General features: G+C 43.7%; 1 protein-coding gene across 2 annotated transcripts in view; it reads right to left on the reverse strand.

Moving 5' to 3' along the window:
* The window catches only part of fen1 (flap structure-specific endonuclease 1), a 40,240-nt gene that overhangs the window by 15,795 nt on the left and 8,523 nt on the right, over positions 1-15,922 (reverse strand). The window contains exons 1-9 of one of the 2 annotated variants that reach the window (XM_042068070.1): positions 15,676-15,829; positions 15,327-15,421; positions 15,040-15,142; positions 2,830-2,932; positions 1,760-1,823; positions 1,531-1,640; positions 1,112-1,248; positions 461-527; positions 246-377 (exon numbers count right to left, since the gene is read on the reverse strand). In XM_042068070.1, the coding sequence (XP_041924004.1) occupies positions 246-377; positions 461-527; positions 1,112-1,248; positions 1,531-1,640; positions 1,760-1,823; positions 2,830-2,932; positions 15,040-15,142; positions 15,327-15,408 (798 nt within the window). In that variant the 5' untranslated portion in view covers positions 15,409-15,421; positions 15,676-15,829. Of the gene's footprint in view, positions 1-245; positions 378-460; positions 528-1,111; positions 1,249-1,530; positions 1,641-1,759; positions 1,824-2,829; positions 2,933-15,039; positions 15,143-15,326; positions 15,422-15,675; positions 15,830-15,922 lie in introns of those variants that run through there. The other variant, XM_042068071.1, reaches the window with a different exon arrangement.

Below are 15,922 nucleotides of genomic sequence, written 5' to 3' on the forward strand. Positions count from 1 at the left end.
TGTCAACAATCTGAAACCATGACTCATGATTCATCTCTGCCCAATAAACTTCATTAAAGGAAAGAGTTTGGGTCAGTCTGTAAATGCAACCTACTAATCAGTTCAATACCACCCTAAAGACACTTACACCAGCATTCACTACTTGGTAGTTACCCTGCCCCCAACAAACACAGGGGTTGTGGACTCAAACAATAAGTCATTCCTGTTACATCCTGTTATGTATATTAAGATGGCGTTGGCTTTACCTTGAGGTCAATATTCTCCAGAATCTCCTCAATGCTGCCATGTTGTTTGATCAGGTCAATTGCCCTCTTAGGTCCAACACCCTTGATGGTCCCACAGTAGTCACAGCCCAGTAAGATACACAAGTCTATAAACTGCAAGTGTGAGAGGATTGATTAAACACAAAACATTTGCATCTGCAAGGTGATCATGGAGTAACATGCGGACAGAGAAATACCTGTTCATGTGAAAGCCCAATTTCTTGTAGAATGCGACTGAAATGAAATTCCTGAATGGGTAGTTTCCTGTGGAAATTAAAATATCCATGGATATGAAGTGTGAGTAGAGAAGCTTGATAAATATGCTGCAGTCCACTTGCTGGTAACATTGTAATTAATAAGCCTGTTTATGGTCCCTTTCCATACAGAAATGGATACGTTTCATACGTTGATCCATTTTGTTTGTGTCCATAAGCTTGAAGTAAATGGGCAAAAAAAACAGACATTATGAATGCAGACTATGGACAGAAGCTTCCGTCTGTATTTGCATCCATTTGAGCATAACTGATCCTTTAGGGCAGTTATAGTTAAGCGGCTATAAACACAATGTAATCCTAGTAGTATTATTAGTCTACAGTGTGTATGTTTCCATACAATGCTCTGCTGATCTATACAACACTGTGTGTTAAGTGGTTGGTAGTATGTATAGACCCTTTCAACCACACAAGTGGTTGGCAGTAATGGTAACTAGGGACAGAGGGACAAAAAAACAACAAGTCTTAAAGTCAACATTGTAGAGCATTATGCTAAAGTCCAATTCCTTTTCATTTCAAACTAGCTGTGCTGGTTTTGAACGGATCTATAGTGCAGTGCACTGAGAGTGACCATACTTTGCCTCGCTGGCTGTGAGATGCCTCAGCAAGACGTTGGTTCCGAACGTCAATCCGTCCATATCCTCTGTTGCCGTGGCGAACACCTTCCCAGCCTTTACCAGGGCAGCACAGCTGGCCTCCGCCTCACAGGGAGCCTAAACAAGAGGAGAACAATGCTTTACTTCCTGTCCATGCTGCCAGCTTAGCACTTTTAACCCAGCTTCCACCCCGAGTCTTTGGGGACAGTGGCTCTTATAACATAATTGACATATTATGTCGCTTTGGATAAAAGCATGCTAAATTAATAAATGATGTAATTGTTAACATGTACTCTTTCTCTAAAGCTAATTTACTGAACAATTTCAAAAACAAATGTTGTCTAAATTTACAGCAAGGCTCCCAGAGTGACACGGGTTAAGGTTTTACCCAAAACTCACTTCAACATAAGGGACTCCCATTAGCGAGAGCAGCTTCTTGCATTCGTCATTGTGCTGCTTTGTGACTTTCACAAGACGCTTGGTGAACTTGTCAATGTTCTCCTGCTCACCTGAGAAACAGTCAATTAAAACACCCAAATAGTCAAAGTTTTTTTTTGTATTTATTATTAAGATGGGGTGAAGTTTCAGGAAGGTGGAACTTTCAAGATCAGCACTCTCTCAGACATACCTGCCTCCTGGGCCTGGGCAAGTTGTTTCTCAGCTTCTGCTCTCCTCTCCGTTCTCTTTTCCAGCTGTCCCCAGCAAATAAAAGATGATTACTTTACATTTTGTTTTGCAAAAACAACATACTGTTTGCGTGCTATATTAGCACATATGCATAACCCCCCCCCCCCCCCTCCATGCCACAGCCGAACTGTGGCCACACTTATACATTTCTTAAACAGTTAAATATATAGATATATAGACTTTACTCTACTTTATTTCTGCATTGTTGCACTGTTGACTTACTCATTTGCACCATCACCATGACCACTATCACCATTGCACTATCACCATTGCACTACCACCATGACACTCATTCACACAGAGCACCTTAGAGCACAGAGAATCACAGGCTCAGTCCCTGCCTCAGTCATTGCAAGCGCCTCTGATTTATTAATCACCACTATGTGGATACTGTTTTTAGAATTGATTTAGATTAAGTGTTAGTATAATTTGTATTTTTGTAATTTAGTATATTTTTATATATTGTATTAAGTGTTAGTATAATTTGTATTTTAGTATATTTAGCATATTCTTTATCTTCTACTGTCCTTACTGCTTAGTTGTGTTTTTATATTATATACTTTAATTACTCTTTCTGCTGTTAAAGAATGTGTTTGTGTTGTATGTATGCTGCTGAGACCTTGAATTTCCCCTGGGGATCAATAAAGTATCTATCTATCTATCTATCTATCTATCTATCTATCTATCTATTATACCACTGACCCTTATAGAGGCCAATACACAGAAAGGGCAATACACAGAGGACACAACCTAGTTTTACAGTGTAATGCGTTCTGTGTCCATCTCATGATCTTTGAGCTGATTCAATTCATTTTCAATATAATGTTGATCAATTACTCCCTAACTGCACCCACACCACGAAGAATACAACTGGTGTCCATCGGCAGTGCCAGACAAAGAACAGTGTGAAACTGACATCAAAAATTGCTTTTTTGTTTGACAGTGTACATTTAATATGGTAATTGTGCATTTAGTATGGTAATTGTGAAGAGCTGAGTAAATGCTACGCACCTCTCCAGATTTCAGCTGTGGGGGTTTGCCATCAAACACATAGACAGGTTTAATTCCATTATCCAGCATGCGGATGGTCCGATAGAACAGGCCCACAAGATGGCTGAGGTTAAAAAAACAAACATTAACTCTGAACAGTTGGTAACTGGAGGAGGAGAATACTGGCAGAAATAACAGGCAGAGAATACAACAAATTACATTTATACAACGCTTTTCACAACACTCAAAGCGATTCACAGTGAAGGGGAACATCACTAACAACCACCAATGTGTAGCACCCACCTGGCATCAGACGTTTAAATCAGCATAATCTACTTTTGACTTTCTCATTTCCAATTCAACACTGCATTTCGGTCGCTGCTTTTACCTTACCATTACCTTACGCATGGCAGTTATGTTATGTATCCACCAGCCTGCCTGCAGCCTACTTCGCCTACTTCTAAGGCCTAGTCCACACGTACCAAACCGATCTTTTTTTCCTCCGTCTTCCCTGGAACCGTATCAAAAATATTTGCGTCCAAACGGATCCATCTCAACACGACTCAAAACACGTTACTTCATACCCCAGGCGGCACTGTTAGCTGTTATAGGTGGCACTGTTTCTTTACAGAAATTGACCAAAACTTGCGCTTTACAAACAGACAGAATAGGCTACGACGAAATGGCCAGTGCAAGGAAACCAGAATTGTTTGTGTGGACTGATGGTGAACTGTCAACTGTAAAACTAATAAACTTTATTTTACGGTTTGTGAAGGGTGCAGTCCCGTCCTTTATTTGGCTAACAACTAGTAGGTAGGCCTACTAATCACCTTTACTTTCTTTGGTTGTAGGATAGTCCGTGATTCACATTAATTTTGGCTATCACCGCAATTTGGCTACTAAACGCAAGGCTTACCCAAGTTCTAGGCTATTCTGTCGCCACATTTATAATATTGCTATACCTTATAACCAATAACCTTCGTTAGTAACAGTCAATATGTTTGCCTGTTTGCCTGCATCAAATCGCGCATTTGCATTCAGTGTGCTACCATCGGCTTAACGTGAGTTCTAATGACATCATCGATACGCAAGCAGAATGTGCGGTTTTGCTGTCTAAACGAATTCAAATGGGCTACGGTTTCAGATTTTTCCACTCTGGGACCAGGTTTCAGAAAAGTGCGGTTTCGGGCAGTGCGTTTACAGGATTCGTTTGGACGCTCGGCCAAGACGAAGCAAAACCTCTGCGTTTAACCTAAAAAGAGTCTCCGTGTGGACAGGCCCTAAAACTCCAAAGCTGCTTGCTGTCAGATTTGGTTCCGAGGGAACAAGTTCAGTGTATCAACAACACTCAATAACAGTTTATGTGATGTGTTAATCAATTAAATTCCCAACAATTTCACAACAGCTAGTTCTGGAGTAGGCCATTCAACTAGCCCACTTGCTTACGACGAGACTCAGGCTGCGCAGTTGGCACCCACTTCCTTATTTGGGTTTTGGGCCTATGACAAAACAGTTGAAATTGAAACTAAGTGATCGTGTATACGTGTAGGGTGTATTTCATACACAATCTGGCAACCTGAATGGATCAATGATTTTAAAATAAAGTTTGATGGCCATGCAAATTACGGGAGTTTTCCAGGAGAAATAACAAAACGGGAGGGTGCTGGGAGATGACCTTGAAATACGGGAGAAACCCGGGAAAAACGGGAGTGTTGACAGGTATGATCCATATCCAGTAGCAACCCTTTATTGAGTCTGAAGTATTACTTTAGATTATCTACCCAGCATGCATTGCAAAGTTCTGTGTTACTTAGATTGACTAAAACAATATCTTTCTACCATGTCTCTGTCTCAGGTGTCATATTGGTTATCATTTTCATTTTATTCATGCAATAATGATTGGTGTCGTTTATGCATGAAGCTGTCTTATGTTATATATATATATTATGTCATAACCTAAGTTGTACCATCGTCTTATGAAATGTGCTCAAATTAGGATTTCGTCATGATTACCGTATTAATCATGTTTTGTCATGAATTTGTGTCACTTACCTCAAGAATAGCAGTAATTTGTGCAGAAATGTGTGAAAAGTAGGCCCTATAGACGTAGTTCATTTCGTTGCATAGTCGTTGACAGTTGTTCACCGTTTTCTAACTTTTATTTTGAAACTCGGAAGTAAACGCATAATGTCGTATCGCTGTTTTCTCAACTGCTTTGGGCTCAGTGTCGCCAGATGTCGCGTTGTTACCAATGTCAGAAGATGCTGGGAACTTAAACATTAAGGCAAATGACGGCTAAACGAACGACGGCTGAGATGACCGCAGTTGATAACACACAAGTGTTGTTAAAGGAACACCCCACCCAATGTCAGTAGTAATATATGTTTTCACGAGTTGAGTCATACCTCTCCCATGTCGGTACGTGCACTCAAACGCTCTGGTGCGCGGCGTGAATGTGTTAGCATGTTGCTATGCTAGCGGGCTCAGACGTAGCAGTAATCAAAAACATCCACGTTTTCCCGACTTAAATACAGTTACACAAGTAGTTGATTAAAATGTCTATGGTCAAACATGAAACGTGGCGATTTTCCAAGCGAATAAACAGGAGAACTACAATGTTTGGCGCAATAGCACTTGGGAGTACTTCGACCTAGCGTAGTAATATTAATTAACACCTAGGCCTAATTGTAGATCCTATCCACCACAGAGTATAGAATCCATGCTTGATCGACCCCTCAGCCTCCCCCTCCCCTCTGAGTGAGAGAGAGGCACACACACACACTAGAGATGAGCTGATGGGCTATTATTTCAACCATAACTCCATAGCAAAACTTATCATCCATCCGCACCAAAGTTTTTTGACCAATTTTCAAAACAGCACCTGCGCCCACCATCCGCTAGTTGTTTTAATGTATGGGTGATGCAGCGCTGCTGAAGTGAGGCTAGAAAGCTCTTGCCTGTTCTAGAAAGACTGATCCAATGCAGCAAATATACTTGGTCAACTGTGAATTTAACGAGAGATCGTTAAAGGTGTGAGTGAGACATTAATTTTTTGTCGTTGTCCAGCCGTTTTTGGGGAGAAAGGAAATAGTCTGAGTTAAGTGGAACTGACACTGGTGAAAGTTATTGTTGTGGCTTCATGCTGTGAGTAAAATAATTTACCAAGTGCCAGGTTACGGAGCGAGAGGGATAAGGAGAGAGTGTTTTCTTTTCCCTGGCGGGAGCAGCGAGCGTGTGTGTGTGAGTGTGTGGAAAAAAAAGGAGAAGGACAGAGAGAGAGAGAGGTTTTTTTTCTCTGGCCAAAGCAGAATCGCAAAAGTTGGCACTAAAACATCACACACTACTGACAAATTTAAGTAAAAAGTTTAAATAAAGGACCTCGTCCTTGTACGAACACATAGTCCAATTCGTATGGCTTCGGGCCCCAATAATAATTTGGAACAAGACATTGTGCAAGAGAGTAAGAAATCAGAGATAGTTCGCGGGCGCAATAAGCAAAAAGAAGATAAGCAAGCAGCTGACCATGATGAGGAGTGAAGCCTCAGCAGGAGGAGACATTCGCTAAAATACAAGATTGTGTGTCAGATTGGATGGCGAAGAAATTTCAATTGGGCAAATTTGAGGAAAAATTGAGAACAGATTTTGAAATTGATCCAGCATCTATTGTCCAGGGGCGCTGGCCACCTAAGAAGGTTCGTGAGGTGTATTTGAGTTGGAAAAAGCACAACAGACATCGTGAGCCCTATGCCTTTTTGTTAATGAGCCAACTAAGGCGATCCTTTATGGGGGCTATGCGGGCATCCTGCTCGCAGGAGGTGGATGCCGAAAAACACCGTACTACATGTCTGGCAGAAGAATTGAAATCCCAGGCAGGGAAAGCTGGCAAGAGGTTGCAGACGGCCGAAATTGTGGAAGAGTCATTGAGAAGGAAGATACAAGAATTGGAGACAGAAATTCGAGACAAGACTTGGAGAAGTGAGATGGAGAAACGTGACTTGGAGGAACAGTTGGCAGAAGCAGACATGTTGCTAGAACACACTGGAATGAGGCGAAGAGGAGCAGTCCCAGCGCGCCACTCTGAGGGGAGGAGCCAACTCCTCCCACTACCACAGCCCCATCATGGGGGAGGGGGGCGTGGAGGGCAGCACAGCACCCGCCTCTATCCGACACTGCACGGCTTGGACCCAGCAGCGCCACCTGCCATGGTGGAGGCTTCTGGAAGTGCAGTGGACATCTCTGACACTATTGAGCTGGGAGGCAGTTTCATCGCACACTATCCGGCTATTGGAGGTCTGTTTGAGCCAATGAACAGCACCCCACCTGGCGGGTACCAACAGCCAACAGGGAGAGGCCCCTGCTTCCAACAATCTACAGCTGATGCTCAAGCCAGCATGGGCCTACCAACAGGCCCTGGCCTCTACACTTCATATGTGACCCACTACCAACAACCTGCTCAACCCCAGCAGGGCCATTACCAGCCACTGGCCACTGCTACAGCACCCACTCCAACACCATCCATGCGGTTACCAGCGCCACCTGCAACCAATCCCCAATACCTGCCACCCGAACAAGCCAACCAAGCACCAGCGAATGATGACGCAACTGCTGTCCCCGTGACTGACGCCCCATCCACATCTGATGCAAGCCAGGGAGCGGCTGCTCCCGTAATTAAGCCCAAGACCAAGAGGCGCAGACCACCAGCAGAGGGATGGGATGTCTGGGATGAATCAGCTGATGAGGCCCTCATATGCCCAGTACGCACAGTAGCCAACGCTGATGGTGTGTGTGTTCTACCAACCAGCAAAGGGCGACGAAATCCAGAAGTGGTCCGCCGCCATACAACACCCTCGGGATGCCGGACGGCATACCTGGACGAAGATAAAAGAACTCAAGGAGATGAGAGACCTGCACCCTTTTGACGCATTGAAGATCCTACATCGTTACGTTACTGCCTTGCTTGAAGGCAACTACCAAAAGACCTGGCAGTCGTAAAAGTGAAAGCACACACAAGGCAAGACACCCTTGAGGCAAGAGGCAATGCATTGGCGGATGCGGCGTCAAGAACAGCCGCAAGAAAAAGAGAGGGAGGGGATAACGAAACGACTAACGAGAATGGACACGGAAATGGAAACACGGACGGATCTAACGGTAACAGGAAAATTTTTGAAAATGACAACGAGAAATGCATGATGAGAGTGACCAAGAAGGTCAAGGAAACATCTGAAGAGGGAAAACGGGAAAGTTTGGCCAACATCAAAGACATGCAGAACAGCGCAAGCCGAGAAGAGAAGTGGACTTGGATTGAAAATGCGGCGAAGCTCCATGACGACAACCTGTGGAGGTTTGGAACACGAACAGTGGCTCCAGAAAGTCTTCTGCCATACCTGGCGACGCAAATTCATTCGCTTGGACGTGTGAGTGGAAAAAATGAGGAACAGATTCATACAGGTCTGGTGGGCCCCAAAGTTCACAGCAACGGCCAGGGACATCGTCAAGCGGTGTGCCACCTGTCGGCAAAACAACCACGACAGAAAGGTCAAGCTGCCAACATTGAAAACACCTGCTCCACCAGGGCCTTTCAGAGTTCTTCAGATAGATTACATCACCCTTCCAAAGTGCAAAGGCTATCGCGACGTTCTGATTGTCCTGTGCAAGTTCTCTAGGTGGATCGAGGCGTTCCCTGCACGATCCGGAACTGCACTACACACTGCCAAAGTCCTCGTGAAAGACATCATTCCACGATACGGATTGCCGGAACAGATCTGCTCAGACAACGGAACACACTTCACTGGAGCAGTCTACGCCGAGGTGGCCCGCATGCTGAATGTGCAATGGTCCCTGAACTGCCCTTACCACCCAGAATCCTCTGGGCAGGTGGAGAGAGCCAACCGGACGCTGAAGGAACGACTGGCCAAGAAACATCAAGAAGGCATTCCTTGGGTTGACGCCTTACCAACAGTCCTGTGTAGCATACGTGCTACAAGCAACAGGGACACAGGACTCAGCCCATTTGAGATCGTGACTGGCAGGCCTTTCTCCGCACCAGGCACGATTGATCTGAGGAAAGCCGACATCCACCTGACATCAGATGCAATGCTGAACTACTGTGTGCAATTGAAAGAAGCGGTCCAGACAGCGGCTAACCAAGTGAAAGAGGCCTGGGGAGACCCTCCGGAAGGTGGGCACTCTCTAGTGCCAGGTCAGTGGGTGATGATTCACAAGCCCCAAAGGTTAGCGCTAGAAGCGAAGTACGATGGGCCGTATCAGATCTTGTTGATAACACAGTCGGCAGTAAAGGTCCAGGGCAAAACCAAATGGATACACGCGAGCCACTGCAAACTAGTTGATCCGCCGGAAACATGACACGCCGGGCAGGGTACGAATTATATCTGATTTTCCGCCCGTCTTCTTTTTAGAAATAGGGTGTAGACCAGGGAGGAAGATTCACGGACTTTCATTTTGACGGTGGATTTGTTGTTTTCACGGGAGGTCAGAGGAAAAAATGAAAAGGGTAGGGACACCAGTGTAGAATCTTTCCCTGTAAAACCGAGCCTGCTTGGAGTGTTGTGCTAATTGACTCTTGGTGACACAAACTCATGCTCAGAAAGGTGATAGACTTGGACAAGTCTTACCTGTTTTTTTTTTATTATTGGCATTAGCCATTATCTAATTCAGGAGTGATTACATATACCTGTGAAATGTTTAATCATTATTTGCTTGCATATTATATTGTCATGTTACAATCAATACTATAACTTGATTATACATTACATTTAATCATTATATGACTGTTCTCACTGCAACCATGACTATCCTCCAACTGATACTGATCTTTACTTTCACTCCACATGTACCCATGAAGTTGCTTGAAGCCACGGACATCATCCAGGACAGAGACTTTTGCCTTTGAACTGAACTGTTGCCTGCCGGTCTCCTTCACTTCTCCCCAAAAAGACTCTGTTTCCCAAAGGAATCCTCAACTCCATCGTTCTCTAACAGCGATCAGCTCACTGAATTCTGTGTTGTGTAACTGTTGTTGTGTGTCTCCTTTATCAACTGAAAAATGTCACCGAGAATGTTGTTTTGTTGTGCTGTTATCCTGTGTCAACTGGTTATTGTTACTGATACTCTGTATGACAGCCATCATGATGTGCACAAGGACAACACTTTTCTGAAGACGGCTCATGGGTTGGCCCAGGCCAAGCGTAAGCATTCGTGTTGGGTATGCGGGTTAATGCCATCTGCCTCTGAAGTGTATCCTTACATAGCCATCCCCTTTACCATCCCAGAGTATGTAGCAGCCTTTAACAGTACTACAAATGGTTCCCCTGATGACATCTTTCCCAATCCTCCATGGGCCAGAGGGCCCCCCACTAAGCTTAAATTGAGTTATGCCCCACGTGGTGTGATCTGTTGGGTGGCCGACAAGAGTGGACGGTCGGTGGTAGGTCAGAGCATCTGCCCATATGAAGTTCAGGTTGGACAGACTGAGGTTTCCATTGAACAGTCAGGTGAAGTGGTCCTTATTCCCCTTCCCCCGATGATGCGTGTTCCAGGTGGAACGCCAGGAAGCACGGTCGTCACTAATGCACTAGCCCCTGTACGTGGTTCCATGTTTGTGTGTGGACAGTATGCATATTCCTATCTTCCCCCTAATTGGCAAGGCTCCTGTTATTTATCTTATGTTGTTCCAGCTGTGAGGATTGTGGGGAGGGAACGTTTGGTGGGTGAGTCAACATCCATACACCCTAGGACTAAGCGTGACACTTTTGGGGATCACAGTACCAGTGTTTCCCCTACAGTGTATTTAACAGCGGCGCAGCGCCGCCGCTGGATTTTCAGCGCCGCTGCAACATAATATCACGAGATTCACTTGACACACTGTAAAAGCACAACGGCCAACGTCATCTCGAAATTGTTTTCTGAAAGTCTTGAGTAAGTTAAGTGCATCAAATCTGCACTTAGCCTCTCATTATTCAGGACCTATATGCGGCATGATGTGTCAGGTGATTACAAGCCCAAAGACAAGTCTGCAGCCCATATGGCTAGCCTACGTTCTGAACACGGTTACATTGTTTAGCTATCCGACTGATGGGGTCTTGCTCCGCCACAGTGTAGCCTATGGAGTCATCTTTCACTTGTAGGTTACACAATAAATAGCCTACTTATAGGCCTGGTGACAATAAAAAATGATATTAGTTATATTTCATCACGAAGCTGTTTGTATGCCGTGAATTCGCTTGTAGCCTATGTCATATGTTAAGCTTGAGCAATTCCTCTGATCCAAAGCCTGCTTTGACACATTGACACTAATGTGAAACATGCATCCTCCTCTCCTAGCCTACATCAAATAAAAGAAACCAATTCATGATTACCGAAATGAATTTAACATGGGGGGAAAAAAGTTTGTTGCGATTTAGCCTACTGTTGTGATGCGGTTCTTTCTGCTGATTGGATTTACGTCCGGTGTCGTCAACTCTCTTGCTCCGGTTGACAATTTTATCCAGAGAGCTGATTTCCCAAAGATGAGCCTCCATCAACATTCAACGACAAATTATTAAAACGTAAGTAATGCAATAGAGTAAACCAATGTGCTACAAGGTGTATGGTCTTAACGTTAATTGTAGCCTAGACTTGTAACGTTAGCGTAGGGCTACATGTAATGTTTGCATGGGAAAGCTAGGCGAACACAGTCTAGGCCTGTTTAAACTTTCTGATAGTTAAAGGAAATATGAGCATATGTTGGCATATACGTATAGCCTAAATTCTGTCCACTTAGCTATAATAGGCTATCACAAACAAACCTTTTCTACGTTTGCGGCATTAGACATAGGAGCCTACATTCTCTTATCAGAAAGACGTGTTCTCATAACTTCAGCGTTCTCTTGACGGTGAGACGAACGGTCGCACTTCAATCAAGTAGCCTAGGTCCTTTTCGAGTTAATTGTGAGTGAGTTGTATGGTAACTGTGGGAGTGATGTAGAAGAAAAGTGAGTATTTACTTTTTTATACGTGGGTTTGTTGTTTTGGGACTGAGAAATAGACTACAAGGAGAGCATCTGGCTACGTGCATGCGTGTCAGCATTAATGGCCCCCCAACAATTCAATTCAATTACCAAAGAGCCTTAGAGATGTTCTTTGAAAAGCCCAGAAAAATTAAGTGCTCGCAGATTGGGTGTGGCCTTTGCCATTAAGACAAATTTAAATAAATTGTAAATAATCTTTTTCTGGGTTGTGCCATTTCATTTTTCTTCTATCATTTTTAACCAATAATGTAAAAGAAAGCTGAAAATGTCCACAAAAGAAACACGAAGGTATGATATAAAAAAAAAAAAATTAAAAAAAAATGCGCAACCCCCCCAAGTAATAGCACCGCTGCTGGAAAAATTTCTAGGGGAAACACTGAGTACTGTTGCAACCCCGACACAGAGATTCTTTGCCGCTTTAATTCCAACTTATGGCCTAACTGTGGCGCTTGATGAGATTAGAGACCTGGTACACATTGTTGATGTAGTAGCTAATGACACTGCACGCGCTCTTTCAGACATTAACCGAGAACTGTATGCAGTAAGACAGGTTGCCCTTCAGAATAGACTCTGCCTGGACGTGGTTTTGGCCAGTAAGGGAGGTGCTTGTGCTCTGATTGGACAGGAATGCTGTACTTATGTGCCTGACTCGACCGGTAATGTCTCCAATTACATCAAAGATATTTACACCCACGTGCAGCAGCTTAAGCGGGATAATGGTAGCTGGTCCCTGGGAGGTTGGTTGAGTAGCTGGGGTGGGCCCCTGTTTGCTCAGATTGTCCAGTTCATTATGCCCCTGCTCATTCCCATCTTTGTCATCTACTTAGCAATCCAAGTGGTGTTGTGTATCATTAAGCGTGCCACCACTACCGCTCCAAGATTGGCCCCTGTTAGAGTACCTCCTGCCCAGCCTCGGGATGAACCGAGGATGTGGGTTTGATTCCTTTCCTTTTTATGTGAGAGACAATCCTCCGGAACGAAATCAGTTATTATGTTTTTCTTTTAAGACACCGGCACTTCCTCCTTTTCAAAGTGCTAGAGAAGTAATCTTGTCTTGGTTTGTCCTCTGTTCTTTAGACCACATCAGACTCCTTTTATTTGTTTTGTATGATCTATAAAAATCTGTGTTTTTTAATTGATCAAGAGGGGGGGACTAGAAATCTGGGGTATTTCTGTATGTATTCTGATGTGTTCATCTGTGTTACTTTTGTGTTACTTTTGTGTGTAGTAGAGACGTGGAGAGGTACATGCCATTGTTTCACTCCCTAGTTCTAATCCTTAGGCGCCTGTGTGGCTGCACATAGGATTTACCATCAACAGGTCAGACTGCCATGTTCATGGCCGTAGTGATAGCATGGGCAGAATGAGATAGCACCTTGTTATTCTGTTTTCAGGGCTAGTACTTTTCCTATTATTTTTGAGCTATGGCTGGTACCTTCCACGTTGGCATGATTTACGTTGATATGATTTTAGTATAACAGGCTTTGTCTCAGGTTTGGACTTCGAGACGGATCGAGGAAGCGACTCGGGGAGCATCTTATGCCAAGACGCTCAGCAGCAACCCGCTTCTACTAACTACCACACCTGTTAGACTCTGTGCAGTTTTACTGTTTGAGACTTAGCCTGTGCTCGGTTAGTGAGTGTTGTACCATCTACAATAAATTCTTTTAATCACCGATCCTGATCCAGCCGTCAAGCTTTATTGACCATCTTCAGTACAGACATCAGAACTAAAACACAACGCAAAACGATCGTGAATCCAACAAGGCTAAAGTCCTACATTGGCTATGTTGTAGCCTATCCCCAGAATATCAGCAGCAAATTCAGCAGAACAGTCTCCAAATAAAACGCACATCGGCATGTTGCCTATTCTGCCAGCTTGTGCAAATATATCATCCAAAATGCTTGATTGCATTGTCCACATTTTTAGCTAAATTTTCATGTTCCACATCAGCATTTTTGTTCAGTGAATCTTTTGTAAATTGCTTTACAATTACCGTCGGGCCTATAGGCCTATTGCCTGGCTTGCCTCAGCTTCGGTCACGTCCTTTTACAATTTTATCATTGTAATAAAAAACGCAATTTGCCACATAATTTCAACATGCTGCTGCCCTACTACTTAATGCCTATTGTACTTTATTTTTTTGCAAAAAGAAAGAAATCCTTGATAAAATAACAAGTCATTCACATTATAGGCTACTTTACGCACCGTCATGTGAGGGTGACACTATGACAAGCCTGTTCTGAAGACTCCCATTCATTTTGACTGCACGGGAGGAGAGCGAGTCTTTTTCAGACAGACAGCGCAATTAATTTTATACCAGCAGGCCGATCGGACAAACGCCTCGATATTAAAGAAACGCCGACTCCATTCATTCTGTCCACCGCACAACAGTGCAACGTGCATGTTCACATTTTTAGTAACAACTGCCAAACTTGCTTGCTTGCCTTACACATCTAAGTTTTCCGACAACTTTTCTTATACCTTCTTTTTCCGCTGGATGTTATCGAGTAGAAGGTTTAGCTCTTACGCTCTGAACATCTCGCACTGCCATCGCCCGATGTCATTTCTGAGTCATCACTCTCTGTCTCTTTTTTAAATGCCTATTCCCTGAATGGTAGGCTACAATTACTAGTGTTTTATATATAGGCTAATATCGAAACAAAATAACCCAGCCATCTAGGATATAACACAGGTTGAAGTCAACGTAAAGTTGGTTCTGTTTAGGGAGGTGAATGTGGCAAGAGGCAAGCCGAAGGCTGCTGACAGGGCCCGACGCTATTGTAAAGCAATTTACAAAAGATTCACTTAACAAAAATGCTGATGTGGTACATGAAAGTTTAGCTAAAAATGTGGAGAATGCAATCAAGCATTTTGGATGATATATTTGCACAAGCTGGCAGAATGTGCGTTTTATTTGGAGACTGTTTTGCGAGACAGAGACCGAGTTTGCTGCTGATATTCTGGGGATAGGCTACAACATAGCCAATGTAAGACTTTAGCCCGCTAGCATAGCAACATGCTAACACATTCGCGCCGCGCACCAGAGCGTTCGAGTGAACGTACTGACACGGGAGAGGTATGACTCAACTCGTGAAAGTTAAGGTAAGAACATATATTACAACTGACATTGGGTGGCGTGTTTCTTTAAACAGATGTACAGTACATCCGAAGTGTACAATGTAAGACACGTGCTTTCAGTACCTTGTGGTCTCTCCATCATCGTTCTGTAGAACATTGCCGTCTTGTCTGACCGCGATAAGAAACTGGTAGATACACATCGATGCATCAATAGCAATCTTTCGCCCTGGGTGTTAACAGAACGTGAAAAGAGCAAACGTTAGGCATGCCTTGTCAATAAATGCAATATGAAGTTTTTTGCAATTCAAGGCCATAAGGAGAGGCTTTACTCAATTATTGTTAATTGTCTGCCCTCACCTACCAAGGTTATGCTTAACAAACAGGGACACGGTTACATCTGTCGAACTTACCAAAGAAGCTTTTGATGTCTTGTTCTTTGATGGCTGCGGCTGCATGGTCTGCAATCAACTTTGCAAGCCCGTGTATTCCCATAGCGTTATTATGACTACGATACAAATGCAATAATTCAGAGCTCTCAGATAATTCAGAGATTACTCTACAGAATTGCTGTAACGTTAACGTTAACAATAACAACTGAAGGTAGGTTAGCCTACAGGTTCTTTTTCGACATGGGCATGACTGAGAAAAACATACGATATTGCTTATCAGACAAACACCAGTAGACCTTCAGCGTAAAAAAGTTTGTCAAAATTTCAATGTAGGCATTTTTGACATTCAATTCGTAGGAGTAAAACTTACCCTCGCACGCTAGAAAGATCTCACTACCACCGGCGCGAAGAAAATGCGTCTGTTTTCGCGCGAAATTCTAAAAGTAGGCATTACTACACGATACAGAGTGATGATCCAGCTTCTGTTGCATAGAATCGATTGCTCGATAATGATTATTTCGTCCGGATCAGGGGAAAGAAATGGAAACATATCTGCAGAGAGGGTTAAAGCGGATCTTTGATATCTGCGCTGGTTTAATACGATTGGTTTGGGCTGT

Source organism: Alosa sapidissima, chromosome 17 (assembly GCF_018492685.1).
Source record: "Alosa sapidissima isolate fAloSap1 chromosome 17, fAloSap1.pri, whole genome shotgun sequence".
Classification (NCBI taxonomy): Eukaryota; Metazoa; Chordata; class Actinopteri; order Clupeiformes; family Clupeidae; genus Alosa; species Alosa sapidissima.